Source organism: Poecilia formosa, unplaced genomic scaffold, assembly GCF_000485575.1.
Source record: "Poecilia formosa unplaced genomic scaffold, Poecilia_formosa-5.1.2 Scaffold28, whole genome shotgun sequence".
In the NCBI taxonomy this organism is placed as follows: domain Eukaryota; kingdom Metazoa; phylum Chordata; class Actinopteri; order Cyprinodontiformes; family Poeciliidae; genus Poecilia; species Poecilia formosa.
In genome coordinates this window covers 161600-179008 of record NW_006799967.1, presented here as the reverse complement: position 1 = coordinate 179008, position 17409 = coordinate 161600, and the positions used below count along the sequence as shown (strand labels likewise).

Genomic DNA, 17409 nt, shown 5'->3' with positions numbered 1-17409 from the left:
TATATATCTAAATCTCTCTTTCTATATATATGTCTATATATAGATATATATAGATATATATGTGTCCATTTTATATATGAAATAGACAACTTTATCGTTACTTACTATGTACACCGGAACTAAGGATACACAGCTTCGAGCCAAAACGGAGGTTGTGTGACGTCATGTGAAAAGGGTCTATTTGGTAAAAATGATGAGTTTTGCTGAAGTAATTAAAGACACAAGTTCAAATCCATGCTGAGAGTGAAACTCCTTCAATCAGTGCTCCTCCGCAGCTCTGATTGGCTCAGCCATGCAACATGATCCTCTGCAGCAAGTGATGGCAAAGCGGGGCGTCATCACGACTGTGTCTTTACCTCCGCGGCAGAGGCTCCGCCGAACCCCTGAGACCGACTCATCGAACCCAGGTTAAGAACCACTGGTCTAGACAATATACTTATTTCTGTAACAAACAGTTTTAGATCCTTTAATACAAAGGTACAGCCTAAGTCACACACTTGAGTCTCAGAATAACCCCCATTTGTTACCCATATGCTACTGCACAACCAATATACAATGCATTTGTAATTGTTTTTGTCTTCGATGCAAGCTGGGAAAGTATTTCCACCATTTGAATCAACAGGAAAGTGGACACATCTCAAACCATAAGGACACTGAATAATTGTTGGGGTTTTTTTTATCATCCTCTCTGATTTTGAAAACCGGCTGACAATTTTAACATCTTTGTGTATGAACCATAAGCAAAGAATCCCAATCTTCCCCATCACCAGCCATGGGCCAGCTCCTTTGAGAGATATGTGTCGAAAAAAGGAAAAAAGTGAGACTTACAACTGTTTCCAGCTTCCTTTTACACAATTGTCGTATAGGTCCCCTCACATAAAGTGTGCAATTACAAATTTTTAAGAGGTCTGTCTCAACCATGTTGAATTCCAAGTACAAAGGATCTGACCAGAGTGCTTTAAGACCCTGGGTTAGCATGCTAATTTGTTCAATCACTGCTTTCTGATGCCATTGTTTCTCTCACTGGACAATTGTCCCATAAATATTTTTCCGCCATGAACTGGAGCCTGCTTTTTTTCTTTTATTTCTTCAATTCATACATGAAAGCTGATCTAAAAATATTAAATATTGTCTTTATTCCGTAAAAATCCCATGTAGGATTTCTATTATTTAATACAAACCAAAGTATGTGTCGAAGCCGCGGCGTGTGGGCAGGCAGTCCTTCTTGTACATGCCCAGGTGCCACTTGCCCACCATGTGCGTGCCATAGCCAGCCTCCTTCAGCAGCTGAGGCAGCAGTTTCTCATCCAGAGGGACACAATATGGCTGGCAGGGCCAGATGATCTGGTGCTGCATGCCTGTGTGGATCTGAGGGGGTTGAAGGTAACCGGACTGTTAGGAAACGGATGGAAAAAGGGAAAAGACTACTTGCAAAACTAGCAAAGAGGGAACTGGCAGCCTGTTGTAGAAATGAAGCAAAAAAAAAAAAAAAAAGTTGCAAAATGAATGTCAACATTGCTTCCTTTCCTTAAACTACATCTATAACTCTTACATCTCGACTTAAGCACTTTAATCATCATTAATCACTTTAATCATTTTTTTCCTACTTGGATGGTTAAAATGACAGTAAAGGCAACACTTCCTCATACATATATATTTTTAAATTACTCTGACTATTTCAACACCAGAAACATAAAACTTAAAAACTCAGTTTAAGTTTATATTTTACAATAACATACAGTGTTTTCTTTTGAGTAGGTCAAAAATTCAGCATGTTTAAATTTAGGGTTTTATTTGGTAAATGTCAAGCAAAAAATATTTTTCATTCAGAAAATTGTTTGATGTAGAACTAATTGCTGAAAGTATATTTAGATTAGGACAACTGTTTTTAGTTGGTAATTTCTTAGTTTTAATAAAACACAAGAAAGACATTTGTTCAACAATAACAATTCAGCAAAAACCATTTTTGAAGGTTTTAGTCTAATGGTATCAGATTGCATGATGGCCCTAATCTAGCTCCATATAAATAAACTAATTGTTTTGTTGTGCATATCTGAGATTTGTTCGCTTCTGGGTGTAAAATGGCAGAACTGTCCTTGCGTGCCTCTACTCGGGTCTCACCTGGTACCTCCCGGTCATGAGCTGGTTCCTGGATGGGGTACACACCGGCTGGACGTAGTAGTTCTCCAGGCGGACCCCCTGAGCCGACAGTTTGTCCAGGTTTGGCGTCCTGATTTCTGAGCTGTGATAGCCCACATCGTACCAGCCCAAGTCATCGGCCAGGATAAAAACGATGTGAGGCGGCCGAACTGCTGAAACCAGCCCGGTAAAGACAGACAGGAGCCCCGCAGCGAGGAACCAGAAAGCCGCCTGACTTTTACCGTCCCGCGTCATTTTTAGCTCAGCAGCGACGCTGCTTTTAAGTGTAAACAAGGAAGTTCCTGCGGCCGTTTTCGGGGAAGGAAACAAGCTGAAGTAGCCGTTCCGGCGAGACGGAGCAGTGTTTTAATACAAAAAAACAGGAAGTGAGTCCATTTTTTTGTTGTTGTCAAAGTTTAACACTACTGTGTGTAAATATACCTACAGCGTTAGCAGTCACAACCCTCTCTTTAGTCAACACGCACAGCTCATTATTCCAGTTCCGCAAATTAAAAACACTGCCTTGGCTGCGGCAGCCAATGAGAAGGCGGAAAAGAAACAGCGTCACATTGTACGCGGAAGTCTAGTTTGTAGCAATGATGAATAGGAATATGATACAAGATGTTGCTGTTTTCATTTTAGACTATAATAATAATAATAATGGTAGTAGTAATTATTATTATTAGTAGTATTACAGTAATAATAATTACTGCAGTAATTATTATTGCTGTTATCATCTTAGTAATGGTATTATTACTGTTATCACCAGATACTGACAACAGACATTCTTATAAATGGAAGGCTTTACATAAAGTCTTCGATTCATAAAATACATAACTATTTATGTATTTAATAGATTAGATTACAGTATTGGGCTTCTGACATTATAATAGATACAATTACTTTCTGAATGTATACATTTCCAGTTTGATTTAAATTGTGACATATTTATTTAATTACACCATAGTGGCACATTTTGGCCTGGTAAATTCAATTTTTTATGATTATTTTAAACAATATTCTAAAATATCGTAAGTTTCATATGGGTCATGTGCTATGTAATTAAACAGTATAGTTGATAGCTTAAGGACTACAAATCAGAACTGAACGGGACACTGACAACGTACTATTTACACAATTTTAATTGCATTAGTCACACAAAAAATGATTTACAAAACAATATACCTTTTTACATTTGTGGAAACAGCTTTTCTTCTTCCATACACTTTTCCAGTTATCACACGGGAACATCTGACCTGTAAACATTGATCTTCCTTTTATGGAATCAGAAAAAAGGTAATTACTCCTCCCTCACACACACACACACACACACACACACACACACACACACACACACACATTGTGGAAGACGTCACATGGCATCCAAACAATTTGTTTCCTTCATCTTGTCAGGACACAGGAGGTTTTTCTTTTTTGTTTGTTTTTATCTAAAATGTCCCCTGCTCTGCAAACAGTTCAACATGTGGACCACATGTATTTATTTATTTTTTCCTCCCTTCATTCTTGTCTTTCATTCACAGCAGGATTTTTTTTTTTACCGGTCTTTGATGTCAAAGGCTGCTTACGCTTTAGCCTTTCCTTTCTTAGCGAGCCGGGTCCGCGTGGGCTCGGTGAGGACAAGGGGCTCCTGGATCACCGTGGCGGGGTTCTTCTTCCCCAGCAGCTCCACCTCCACCTGCTGGCCCACGGAGCACAGCTCCAGGGGCAGGTAGCCGAACGCCAGGCTCTGCTGGCTGCTGTAGCTGTAGGCTCCGGACGTGGTGTTGCCCACCACCTGAGGAGGAAGAGGAGTTCAGTTTACTGGACCTCAAATAAGGAAAATTAATGAGCAATAATAAAAACTCCCCCCTCACACACACACACTGTGGAATTCTAGCAAATTTCTGAGATTAATCTCAAAATTCTAGTGTTTTTCTAGCAATTTTTCTTCTTACTTTACAAACTCAGAAATTTCCAAGGTTTTTGTTGAAAATTTCTTAAATTAATTTGAAAATGTCTGACTTTTTTATTCTAGCAATTTTCTTACTTTTCAAACTCAAAGACTTTTTTCTTGGCAGAAATGTACTCCTCTTTATTTTTCTGTCTACACAGAAAGCCGTCGTCCTATCTTCACCATCATAATGGATACATAGTTTAAATGTTATTCACAGTCTTGTTCATCTCTCTAACATGACATAGTTTTTTAGTAGAATACAGGACAAGTTACTTAAAACGCACTACTTCTGCATTTTGTAATAATCTGCAAAAAATGTAATAACTTTATTACATAATGTGGCAGGAAGTATTACAAAATGGGTTCAAGGATTTTGCTACGTTTTTATCAGTTACTACATCATGCAGTTTTCATGTCTTATTGCATTTTGAAGCCCGATTTCATTACACTATTACATATGGTGGCTTTATTACATAATATTACATCGAGCCGTTTGTGATCTCATCGTTTCTTACCTTGCCGTTGAACCAGATGGTCTCGTTGCCTTCCGGGTCGACGTCGTCCGTCCTCACAGAGAGGTAGGACAGTTTCCTCTTCAGGCCTTTGGCTTTGATCTCCTGAAGCGCTGCTTTGCCGATAAAGTCGGCCGGCTGTTCGCAGACCAAAGATTTGCCGCAAGTCATGTAGATAGATGCTTAAATACAAACGCCTTTCCCACTTAAAACGACCGCACTTACCTTGTTCAGCTTAATGAAATAGTCCAGCCCAGCTTCCAGAGGATTCGTGTCACAGTTCATCTGAAAAGACAAAATGTTTTTATTCATAAAAGAGCAAAACATGTGCAATATACAGCACTTTGTAAAACAATCTCACATTTTCTGGCATTGAAAGCAACACAGGAAACACAGCAAAGATTTAGAAATGACAATTTGTCCATTGAGAGAAGACTTTAACTTTGTAGTCTTAACTGAAAAGATAACAAAATGATCTGGAAATGATCAGTATTTCTCAACACAGACTATCAGTAAACTGAATAACTGCATGGAATGTGGTAGAATATATATATATATATATATATATATATATATATATACATATAAATGTGCAGGGGTCGTGAAATGGTAACTTTCCCTGCAGTGTGAGTTTGGTGACGTTCCTCTGTTGTGTCAGTTTGTGCACCTCTGCCCCCCAGCCCCTGAAGCCCTTCTCCAGTCTGAGCGAGGCCATGGCGTAGGTGCCGAAATTGTCAATGCCCTCGTCTTTTCCCGCTGCCATCATGGCCTGGTACACCGCCGCCAAGTTCTTCTGGTCCATGTACAGCTCCCAGCCCAGCTCACCTACACATGGAGACACAGAACATCCAGAAGCAGCTCCGAACTCTGGAACAGTAGAGTGTGGATTCCTGTGACCGTACTTCGTTTTAACGAATTAATAAAATGAAGTGTGTCCCCTACCGGTGTAGGAGATCCTGATGGCCCTGACCGGGACGCCAGCCAGCTGAATGTTCCTGCAGTGTAGAAACTTGAACCCGCCGTCGCTCATGTCCTCGTCTGTCAGCTTCTGGAGAACTTTCCGGGAATTCGGTCCCGCAATTCCCAGCACGCCGACGTCGTCCGTCACGTTCCTGATGTCCACGTCGTATCTGCCCTCTGCAGCTTCTGCTTCCATCCACCTGAGCCCAGTTCACACCAAAAACAGGAAAACAAACTTTTCAAAAAAAAACAAAGAAAAACATTTTGCATATTAAAACTTTTTTTTTTCCAGGGAAAAATATGGATCTTTGAATACAAGGCTGCCACCATGAGCCATGCACCTCCACTGCGTGCAGTGGAGGTCGCTGCGTAGCCGCTAATGTTTCCCTGCGTCGTGAAAGTGGAGTGGGTAGGAATGTCTTAATAGGCTGCAGCTTCCAACTGGAGCAAAAGGAGGAGTGTAGTACCGACAGCTGCTGGGAGGTTTTAAATTTCAGCGGTTAGGAAAAAAGACTGTGAGAGAAGTTATCCGGCAAGGCTTGAGCTTTAGCTGCTGAGAGCTGAAAGGTTTCTGCGAACACCGAGTAGAGGACGGGCACGAGACGAGTTTCTGCTTCTAAAGTGTTATCTTTCAAAAAAACTAAAATTATTGAAAAACAAAATCAATTCTTTTCACTTGTTTACAACAACGACACATTCTACTTCACTTGGAAACAAAGTTTGATTGCACAACCCCTCCCCCACTTGTTGCTGCACCAGTTGCTGGAAAAGCTACAGTATTTTTCACATGCTTACGGCAAAAATGAATTTGACTGTTTAGTACGAAACAAAGGACATGGTTAAAAGGTCCAGGCATATCCTCCTTCCCCTACCTATTTCTGTGCCTCCCCTGACCCCTGGTAGAAAAAAGGGATTCTGTTTTTTTTTTTTTTCTTGCTCACAGCAAAAACAAGTTTGACTGTTTAGATAGTTTCTTTCTTTCACAAAGGAAGAAACTTCATTTAAAAGAACAAAAGAGAAACTGACTGGCAGAAAAGTAGGCTGCATGTCCGTCTTCACTTATAGATAAAAACTTCATTTGCTCAGCTGATGTTGCTAATATTACACAGAGGTGGGCAGAGCACTCAACTCATAATCGAGTAGTAGTTGCAATGTTCTTATGTTGTTTATAAGTTAGACAGGGATGAGGCGAGAGCTAGTTCTAAGCTTGTGGCTTGTTTAGTGTTGTCATACCAACTCCTTAGCAACAGCCTACCAAGATGGCCGGCAGCTACAAAGTTCTCTGAAGTGTGACTAAGTACAATTTCACTGAATTTCATTGATCCAGACCTGCACAGCATTCTGGGGGATGTAGGCAGAAAAAGGGCTTGGACCACTCAACCTCTCACAGTCAGCTAAGCTAGGTGGGCGACATCAACTAACTCACTCACTCTGTGGTTACCTAGCAACAACCTGTTGAGTAACTTATGTAGTTTCGCCATCGTGCCTCACAACTGCTTAAAATTGAGAATAATTTAAAAAAAACAACGGCGTGGAGTGAAAAGAGAAAATGAGTCTGACAGATGGAGAGAAAATTGCAGATAAAACTGGAAGGATCACGGCAGTATTTTAGATATTTAAAACCAAAAATATAGTAATTATTGATATGGACTGATATGAAACGTTTTTCAGGCATGTCGTCCAGTCCCAGTACGCAGCAGCAGCTTCTGCTTTCCAGATCGTCTGGGTGTTTCTCACCTGAGGTCATGCAGTTCAGACCCTGAGCCTGTGACGAGCAGGAACTCTCCCGGCGTCAGCTGGGTGATGGTGACCTCGGCAAAAACTCTCCCAGCAGGCGTCAGCATGTGGCTGATGTTAGTCTGGCCGACCTGGGACAGACGGTGCGTTGGGAAACACACTATTAGTCTGACAGTGGAATCACCAGCTGGGTGACTTTTTGCAACAGGCTACGCTCGTGCTCTACCTTTGGCAGGGTGTTGGCAAACAGGCGGTCGAGCAACTTGAGCGAGTCCTTCCCTTTCACGATGAACTTCCCGAAAGGCGTGAGGTCGATCACGCCCACCTTCTCCATCACCAGTCTGCACTCTCTCCCGACGGGTCCGAACCAGTTGGTGCGTCTGAAGCTGGGCCTGAGGGGAGCACAAAAAGTCAGTAGCTGCGTTTCCGTTAATCGTAAAATTGTGCAACTTGATATTTTGAAAATAAGTTTTTGAAATTTTCTAAATGGAAACGCTTCTTTCGCATCGCACGAGTTATGTGATCAACACTCGGATGTTACTAGTGGCAAAAAAAGGACGACAGGTAAGCGGAAGGAGAATGATGATATTACTGAACAGATTTGCAGATGACTGAAAATTGCAAGTTGAAGCAAAATTTGCGAATAAGTGAAAGTGTATTAAAACTTGAGATGGCAACATCACAACTTCCTGGAGAGACTAGACAATGTCACGATTTTCCCTGAAGACAACAAATGGTGTTAGCTGTTGAAAATGGTTAACAAAAAGCCAAATAACCCAAACATGAGGGTTTTGTTGTATTCAGGTCACAGGAAAATCGCAGGTGTAAGGAAACGCCATACTTGTATCCGGTGTCATCTCCAGGTTTGTAGAACCAGTGCGGTTGCTCCCAGCCGGCGTGAAAACCCATGGAGCATTTGTCCTTCAGCAGCTCATAAACGCCACTCGTCCTGGAGGTTGGCCGGCCGCCAAACCGCTCCTCTTTGGGGTAACCGACTGGAAAACCCAAAAGCTATGTCCTTAATAACTGTTCTACAACAAAGCTAAACAGTGCAATACTTTTTGTTTTCCACTTACCCACGTTGTTGAAGCCATAAGACTCCCTCGCTTTGGCGCACATGAAAGGTACGTCCGTCCATTTGCCGTATCGGTTGGGATCGCATTCAATCAGGTCGTAAGGAGGCTCACCGTTCCTAATCCAGTCGCTCAGGAACTTACCGATGCCGCCGGCGTGGATAACTCCATACCTTCACAAGCAAAGATCAAAGTTCAGTTGCTGGAGTCAATCAGTTTTTCCACAAGTACAAGAACTGTATTCTTTTCTTAAATATTTTTAGTCTGGTCAGTTCTGTCTGTTTCGATTGAACTGTTTTAGGGCCTCTTGTCACTTTAAATCCAAATAGGTTGCTGCTGGCCAAGCCCACCCCGGCCCCAATTCAACGTTTACGTGCGCATGTGAAAATGGCTGCAAAGAGATGCACAATTATACAACTGTGCATCTTTGAAAAGCAGACGTGGAGCCTCCTGTACAACCAACCAGGTGTTTTAAGAAGCTGTTGAGACCCAAATAGAAACACAAAACTTGCAAAATGTGGATTTTGCACGTTTTGTGCAAAATCCATAAACCAATTATTAGAAAAAAAAAATATATATATATATATATTCAAGCCGGTATATAAAGCAAATTTAATATAATCGTGACTCGTGTTGTTTTCATACAGTTGCCTCCAATTTCCTTTATCTCCTGCTGAATTTTTTAGTTTTTTGCACCTCTCAGTTAAATAAGCCCCAAATCTTCAACACGCACCCAAAACCAATGGCGGTCCAGTAGTTGCGGAAGCCCTGATGTGGTCCAACCATGGGCAGCAGGTCTGGGGTGTATGTGATCGGTCCAGACACAACATTTATGATGTCGGCCTTCTTCAGCACGGGAACCATGTCCATGGCCATCTCTACGTGCTCCATTATTCTGTCGAGGTCCGACTCAAACAGCTCCTTCCCAAAACCTGCAGCAATAAGAACATTAAGTTAAAATCAAACCCGCCGACAAAAATAAGTCATTATTGAATTAAGATATGGGTGATGGGTGGGATGCGGACCTGGCGGGACTCCATCTCTAACCCAGGAGTCCTGAAGAACCATTTTCTCCATCTTCTCATACGGACCAAACAGCAGCCCGTCTCTCTCCTGGCGCAGATAGTAGGAGCCCTCCAGGTCCCTGATGACGGCCAGCTCCTTCTTCAGAGCCTTCACCTCTGGTACCGTTGCCGTCACCACGTACTGGTGATGCACAGGGATGGTGGGGTGTTGGAAACCAATCATCTGGCCCACTTCACGCGCCCAGAATCCTTTTAAGACGTAAACAGCGTGACAGGAAGTACACTTTTATGTATTTGAAGCTGTTAAAATGTTCCAAATCTGCAAGCCATAATCATTAAAATGAGCTTTGTGTGAAATGGTTTCCATAAAATGAGTTTAGTTAAATTATTGAAATGAATTAACTTTTTAATGACATTTGGATTTATTCTCTTATCTGCGTTGTCAGTGTTTTCGCTACGCTCTCCTCTTCTCTCATCGGCAATGTTTCCAGCCAACTCTCAGCAAGAAATACAACTTCTGAAGATATGGTTAACATCAATTTAGTTCATAAAATACAATTAAAACCTGAAATAAAGCTTTGTATGTGTCTAAAAAAAATCTGACAATGTAGTTAGACGGCAGATGACACAGAGATGGAAAAATCTGGACATTTAATAAATGCATTTATTGATGGAAACTGCACCGACCACTTACAAGGAGGAAAAAATAAAGCAAGCAGGAGCTGTCAGTGATTACACGTGAAGTACAGTATGACTCAGCTTAAAAATTAACTGCTACAAAACAAATAAACTGGGTTTCTGGAGTTTGTTAGTGCCGTGAATGAAGTCCAGGTCAAATTGCCAGACCAGAAGAGTGCAGCTGAAGCCTGTTGAAGCACCGCTAACATATGTTCAATCACAAAAAAAAATAATCATATCTGCATTTTTTTTTTAAACAAATGCTTTTTAAGACGCCCTCAATGTGTGCTTTTATTTCCGACCAGCTCAACTGGACTGAAGGCTGTTTACCAAAAACCTGCACACAGGGCTAATTCATTGCATAATGAGCATCAACACATTCACCTAAAATAACACTCAAAACAAGCCTGGCTTTCTCAGTGTTAATCTCTCTCTATGTATGAGTTTAGACTTTTAGTAATCAAATCAGTGTGCTTAAAATGTCACAGGAAATTAGGCATTGCTGAAAGGACACAAGATGCTCAGTTGAACAAGTTTTCCGCAGGCCCTCATTCCATCAGCTGAAACTCCTTAACATAATTTGCAGTGAGTTTCATGGTTGGCTTGTCTAACACAGCCTGGATGGTTTTGGACTTTTGTGGGTACCAGAACCTGCTGGAAAACTCCAAACAGGAGCAGCGTTTCCATTACAGATGAGCGCAAATCTTTGTCGATACTCTGCTGATGTCGAAGAAACACCATTTCGCAATTGCGATGTATCCATTAAATAAGAATAAGCGCATCATTAAAAATGATGGCAGCGGCGGATGTAAACAGTTACATAAGATGTATTCATAATGCAGCCATGGCCATACCAAGGCACCAGCTGGGATTTAAAAGTTGTGTTTGAATATGGGAAGTACCGCTCCAAACAATGTTTGTAATTCCTGTTGCCGTCAGGTGTCGCGTTAACAACATATTTTCTGTATTAGATCGTTTTTTTGTTTTTCCAACGGCTGAAAAATTTGTTAATATGTTAATATGATTATAATTTGACGTGTAAAAACAGTACATGATGGATTTTTTTTTATGCTGTCCGTCAAAATGATGGACAACAAAAAAGTCTAGCGTGACCTCTGGTCGCCATGTTGGAATTCCGAATTCTCTGATCCCGTCACCTGGAATGCTGTCCCCTCGGATGTGACGCCGAACCGAGCTTCGAGTTCCGACTTTGGAGGGAAACAAAACGCACCGTATTTCTTGAAGTCAGTAACTACAGTATTCTTACAGTACCAGCTGAGTAGATTAAGGCAAATTATTATTATTTTTTTTATTTTGCTCGCAAGGGAAACTGGCAGGAAACAGTACAGAGCTTTCCATGTTGACGGCTCCCTTCTTAGAAAGAAGACAGTTTTAATTCTGGCAAAACTGATACAATGATCAAAAATTATGCATAACATCACCATGACGACTGCTGTAAACCCATCTCTGCTAGCATGTTTGTAGTTTTCTATTTATGGATCTAAACCAAGGAAGAGGCCCTGGTGTGCATATCTCAGGGGCCTATGAAGGGAATCTAGACATAGAGGTGAGGGACATGAAATTTATTACACGTTATGCAAGATAAAAAAAAAAAAAAAAGCTTCCTGTGCTTTTCATCTCAACTCTACCCACAATGCATTTTAAAAAGAGCTAAAGCCTATTATGTTTCTGGAGATGTTCTCAGCCTTCATAGATGTTTGAAAAAAATCTAATTAAAACTAAAAAGACTAAGCTGGCAGATTTTTCACAAGGTTTTCTGCTGCCCAGGAAGCAGCTGTATCTGTTTTCAATCTATGGAAATCCACGCTGAGTGGAAGAACAATGAGGATCAAAGTCAGAGCGAGTTTGACGTATTTCATAAAACCAGCCCTGCACCACACACACACACACAAAAACAGCATGCAAACAATGTTAGACCAAAAATATGAATTAAAGCAGTTTGAGCTTAATTAAAAAAGAAAAAAATGTAATGTATGTAAAAATCCAGCTGCAAAAAATTAAAAAAAATGTGAGGAGGTGTGCACGTTCTGCTGCTTCATGATTGGCTGTAATGGGATCAGCTGGCTTTTCTGTATTGGCTGCTAAACTTCAACAGATCCTCACAATATGCGTTCTATTGTTGCTGCGTTATAATTTTCCATGTGCTGCTGATTTGCCATATCTCACCACACTGCCTTTAGAAAAAAAAATAGATGACTAATCAAAAAGTTGCACGGCCTAAATACAGCTCAGTTACACAACACCTTCCTCTGGGAAGAAAAGCACCGAAGGGGGGTTAACCAACTGAAGCTAAATTCCTGAATCAGAGCTGAAAAAACACGCAGCGGTAGGAGGGACGAAATGAAACGCTGTAAACAAGATCTCCCCAGAACTGGTCTGGCCCAGTTTAAACTCAAAGTTGTCTTGTATAAACTCTGCAAGCTGTGGTCTGAGTGGGCAAAGTTCTCCTGCTGTGGAGAGTTTTCAGATAAGATGCTCTGCTGTGTTAGCGCTGCTGCAGGAACGCTCCATCTGCTTTTCAAATGAGTTTTAGTGCTGTTTTGTTTGAAAGAATAACACAGGAGCGATTTTTTTCCCCCTTGGTTTTAGGCCAGTTGCTAGATACCAGAATACCTGACCAATCTAAGAAATGATGTTTTTAACAACTTTTTTAAGCGTGGGAATGCCCAGATAACGATGTCATGTCCTTGCAAGGTTCTGATTGGTTGGCTCACAATATTTGAGCTAATTGAAAGTGCCACTTTTGTGTCTTCACACGATCCCACACCTCCATAAACATAACGGATCTATGTCCCAGTCAACCAGGGCTCGCGTTAACGGCAATTTTCCATATTTGACCGTTTTTGTTTTTTTTTTGGAGGGGTTTTTTAAGACAAAAAAAAAAGAAAGGAAAGAAAAAAACCTGAAAAACGTGAAAGCCGCCCGTCATTTTGACAGATTGCAGTTCACGCCCCTGGCTATGTTGGTGCAGATGCTCAGACATTTTCAACTTATTGTTGGTTTTTGACACAGCAAAGAAAAAGTTACACATGTTCATCTGCTTGCTCTGCGATGACATCTGGATTCTCTGTTCAACTTGTCGAATATCGATTAAAATGAAACCGAACATCAATATTTAAAAACTGACTGGTAAAAACAGAACGTGACAGATTTTTATTTATTTATTTTTTTTGGACACCTCCAGTCAAAATGACAGAAACATAAAAGTCTAGCGCGCCTTCCGGTGTTAGCTGATCCATAAAGAATACCAGTTATTTCCAAAATCCTCATTATCGACATCGGCATGCACAAACCTGCTGTGTTCACGATGCGATTTGCACGAATGGTCCCGTGAGGAGTCTGGACGTCCCACTTCCCGTCTGCTGTGGGGTCGAGCCCGGTGACCGGAGCCGGGTTGTAGATCTGGGCCCCGTACATGCGAGCTCCCGCAGCCAGAGCCATGGTCAGAGAGTACGGGTCGATGTGGCCGTCTCCGGGCGTATAAAGACCCGCCAGCACCTACGAGGATAAAGCCACCTTAAATGTAAAACTTTACTAGAAAATTATTTAAATCCCAAGGAAACAAGGAATCGTGAAATATTAAATACCGGTTCCTGGACATTCAGAACAACTAAGAAAGAAGTAACTCAAAATATGCCGCAGTTACATTTGTCTTAAAAACCTTCCGATAAGTCAGCCATCAGGAATTGTATTAAAAACAAATATTTTCTATTCAAATTAAAAGAAGGTTTTCCCCAACATTTTTATTTTAAGATAATGATCCTTGAATAAAAGATTACTTTATCTTAAGGCGTTTGACACAAATCTACCAGGGTCGGCCGATAACTGCAGCTGTACGTTTAACACCTTTGATTTAGCCTTTTTACTTTTTCAAAGAAGTCTATAAGTTGGTGTTTGTTCCAATTAAAGCATAGATTTAAAAAAACAAAAACGCACCAAGATGCTTCAAAAAACTACAAAGATGCAGGTGTGAATACTTTTGCACCAACTCCAGTTTGAATGTTGGCAATTCTTTTTCAAAAATGTACTAAAACATCTCAAAATCATTCATATTTTGTCATTACTGACCATTTTGTGTAGATGTTTAATAGTAAGCTATACTTAAATTAGAAAAAGAAGTCTGTAAGTTAAAATTAGATGTAGAAAAAGAGAGGGGTGTGAATACTTTCTGGTGACTTTGTAAACTTTATGAAAAATACAACATTCAAATTCAATCAATTTGTGTTACAGGAGTTGAGTTCTTGCATTGCATCTGCATGATCCTATGGGTAACATGGAAAGCGAGTGTAAAGATGATGGTCAACATCACGATCCGTAGAAAAGAACGGACACAGACTGAAAGAAAATCTCCAAAGTCGACTTCATCACATTGTGATCTGGCGCCAACTCATACAAACCTTGTCGATGTTGAGCAGGGGGAAAAGTTCGTGGACTTTTTCTGGTCCGATGAAGTACTGCGGTGTCACGTGCCAGTGCGTCCGAGTCATCTGGTACTTCATCTCGTCCACGCGGGCCGCCGTGGAGGCGATGCGGACGCTGCCAGGCTGGTGGAAGCCCACAGCCTGCAGGGAGAGACGGCAGAAAACACGAGACGTAAGCGCAACGTTTCAAAACATGAACGATCAAAACGATGGAGGGGCGCGTCACCTGTCCCGTTTCCGCCTCCAGGGTCTCATAGAGTTTGATGCTGTCAAAGTGGACTTTCTTCAGGTTGATGCCTGGATGGTAATAAGTCGTCAGACCCGCCTGAAATGCAGACACAAAAGCTGATAATTCCTATCCGTTTTAAACTAGGAATATCACATACCTCGGAAGGCAACTGTATTAATGCAAAAGCCACAAAAAATCCATTTATCAGGAAAAACCTCTATTTATCCAAGATGTTGCAAATATAGTCTAAGTTAAAGTCGCTCTTCTAGGACTCACGCAGTCTCTTAAAGTGGCTTTGCTTCAGAATCCTTCCACTTAACTTTCCCCTAAAATGCTTGGATACAGCAGAACAGCCATCTTTGTTGGCAATGGCGTGGCCCTCCCTCCTACTGGAGACTGTCACTGACTGTCTGCTGGGCTGATGTCAAGTCAGCAGCTTTTCAAATGATGGCATAAGTTATGACGTAACATTTATGTATGAAAGATCATTTCTAATGGTCTAACATTGATGCAGATCAATTTCAATGAGAGTCAATGAGAGTATGTGCCGTATACACATACAGTGCCATATGACATAGACGTTTCACCTTTTGAAATGAATTCCAAAATTAAATGTACTTTTTTGTGATATTTGAATTTTTTGGCACAATGTCTGTACTTTTTTGAAAGCCCCACAAGGGCCCATGGCAGTCAAAACGTAGTGAAAGCTTGTAAGTGAATATGGGTGCAGTGGCAGCTCTAAAGTGGGTCAGGAACTCGAATGATTTGAAAACCTATAGCACAGCAGCTGTTTGGTGTGAAAGTTATAACTGCAGATTCACATTAAGAGCAGCTGCTGAACAGACGCTCACTTCAACAGGCTGTCGAGGAAGAACAACCGACAGCTTCAGCTCTGAAGCAGCATTAAATAAAAGAAATCATAAACTCTGCGTGAATCGCTACATTTCTAAGGTTGCATGCACACACAGCAGGCGCATGCAACCTAAACCCCAATTTTTTGCCCATGTAAGATTTTTTCATGGCAGTCTGAACGGCCCAATGCTGATTATTTCACCTCTCAAAAAAATCTCTCAAAACCATTCAGTCTGATTGTGACTGCTTTTAATTAGCAGTATGTATGACCATACACACACAAAAAAATAAACTTTCAGCAAAAAATTGGGCCTATTGTTAGCCTATGCAGACATAGGCTAACAAACCCAAACCACTAACGATCGGGTCTGTATTTCAGAACTATTAAGCAAAAACAAAGGATTCTCATTTATTAAAGTTTTTGCATTCATCTTAAATTTGGATTAACTGGAACTGCAATTATTGGCTGATTTTTACTCAAAAGCAAATCTAGCAGAACAAATAAAAAAAAAACAAAGAAAGAATCAGCCTAAAACAATTAGAAACTGTACAGTCCTATCTTACACTAATGCAATCCTGCAAAACCTTTATGTTTTGTATCTCCAATGATCCGTTTTTAAGAAAAATCTAACAAATCCAACAGATTTGCCATTTCTTAGTTTATTGTCGAGCAGATAAAATTAAAAAAGGCTCAAAAACTTTATAAAATATATATATATATATATATATATATATATTATATATATATATATAACATTGTGGTTGGTGGTCGTTCAGAAGGGTCCGGAATCAAATCCTGTTCAGGGCCCCATTAAACCTCGGACCGGCCCTGCTGTGACAGCATACAGCTCCCATGATAATGCTTCTCACCACAAACCATCCCATCTGTCATCTTCCTGAATGTGCCAGCAGCCTGCCTCCTTTAAGAATAAATCATTTGGTACTAAGAGTGGACGTACAGCGTGCCAGGTGGAGCCCGCCGTCAGCTCAGACTTCTCCAGCAGCACCACATCCTTCACGCCGCCTTTGGCCAGGTGATAGGCCAGACTGGCCCCCACACATCCTCCGCCAATGATGACGGTGTCCGCGGTGTCCTTCCAGCGCTTCCCCAAAGCTGAAGCGGCATCACTGTAAAAGTTGCAGGGAATAGATTGTGGGTGAACAGATGCAGCAGCAGCAGCAGCAGCAGAAGCAGGTGCTGCTTGCTTCAGCTGGAGAAGTTTAGTTTTAACTGTTTGATAGACATTTGTTGCATGAGATTTAGCTTTGCGTGTTTACGTGCAAGCTACACGTTTATTATGACATAAGCAAAGTAATTCCGGTTTGACTTAAAAGTGTTTGGTCCACGTAGTCCAGAGAGGCGGATTCGTCTCACCCTTCTTCTCCATGTTTTCTTGCGGTGCAGCAGATGGTCCTCGCGGGGAGCCGTGGAATCCCTCCACACGCACTGAAGTCTTTGCGCAGCTGAATGCTAATGAGGTTTAATATCCGAGACATTTCTGCGCTAACAGACTGACAGAAAACTAACCGAGCAGACAGCACGGTCAACCCCGCCTCTGTTTGGACCCTGGTGCTGCCCCGAGTAAGTTACAAATATCCCACTTTTACACTGACAGGACGCCTTTTGGATCCGCCCACAGGTCCGAAGGCAAGATAGCGGCGAAGTTTACACGGAGTTAACTGTTTGTACGCCGAAGATCCGGATATCGGTCACAAAAGTATCGTCACCTGGCATAAGTTTTTTTTTTTTTAGCCTAAAGTGATCTCTCTCTCTCTCTCTCTCTCTCTCTCTCTCTCTCTCTCTCTCT

At 41.4% G+C, this 17409-nt stretch overlaps 2 protein-coding genes across 3 annotated transcripts in view; both read right to left on the bottom strand.

The window, feature by feature from the left end:
* The window catches only part of arsb (arylsulfatase B), an 18878-nt gene extending 16209 nt beyond the window's left edge, over nucleotides 1-2669 (bottom strand). Inside the window, exons 1-2 of one of the 2 annotated variants that reach the window (XM_016669826.1) lie at nucleotides 2122-2669; nucleotides 1182-1368 (exon numbers count right to left, since the gene is read on the bottom strand). In XM_016669826.1, coding sequence (XP_016525312.1) covers nucleotides 1182-1368; nucleotides 2122-2394 — 460 coding nt within the window. In that variant the 5' untranslated portion in view covers nucleotides 2395-2669. The remainder of the gene's footprint in view (nucleotides 1-1181; nucleotides 1369-2121) is intronic. The other variant, XM_007548772.2, reaches the window with a different exon arrangement.
* A 594-nt stretch (nucleotides 2670-3263) lies between these two features.
* On the bottom strand, nucleotides 3264-17331 carry dmgdh (dimethylglycine dehydrogenase). The gene is made up of 16 exons (XM_007548771.2): nucleotides 16977-17331; nucleotides 16561-16729; nucleotides 14747-14845; nucleotides 14497-14661; nucleotides 13393-13597; nucleotides 9401-9649; nucleotides 9109-9307; nucleotides 8379-8548; nucleotides 8144-8297; nucleotides 7529-7694; nucleotides 7303-7433; nucleotides 5548-5765; nucleotides 5273-5430; nucleotides 4831-4890; nucleotides 4609-4743; nucleotides 3264-3934 (listed from the first exon to the last, which is right to left on the bottom strand). The coding sequence occupies exons 1-16, from the start codon at nucleotides 17096-17098 to the stop codon at nucleotides 3722-3724; spliced, it is 2613 nt and encodes an 870-aa protein (XP_007548833.1). The 5' UTR covers nucleotides 17099-17331; the 3' UTR covers nucleotides 3264-3721.
* Nucleotides 17332-17409: the final 78 nt, after the last annotated feature.

Coding starts and splice junctions, on each gene's coding strand:
- dmgdh (XM_007548771.2), bottom strand. CDS start 17,098: ATGTCTCGGATATTAAACCTCATTAGCATTCAGCTGCGCAAAGACTTC. Junction 16,730..16,976: donor AGAAAACATGGAGAAGAAGG/GTGAGACGAATC, acceptor CAACTTTTACAG/TGATGCCGCTTCAGCTTTGG. Junction 8,549..9,108: donor TGGACCGCCATTGGTTTTGG/GTGCGTGTTGAA, acceptor TTGCTTGTGAAG/GTATGGAGTTATCCACGCCG.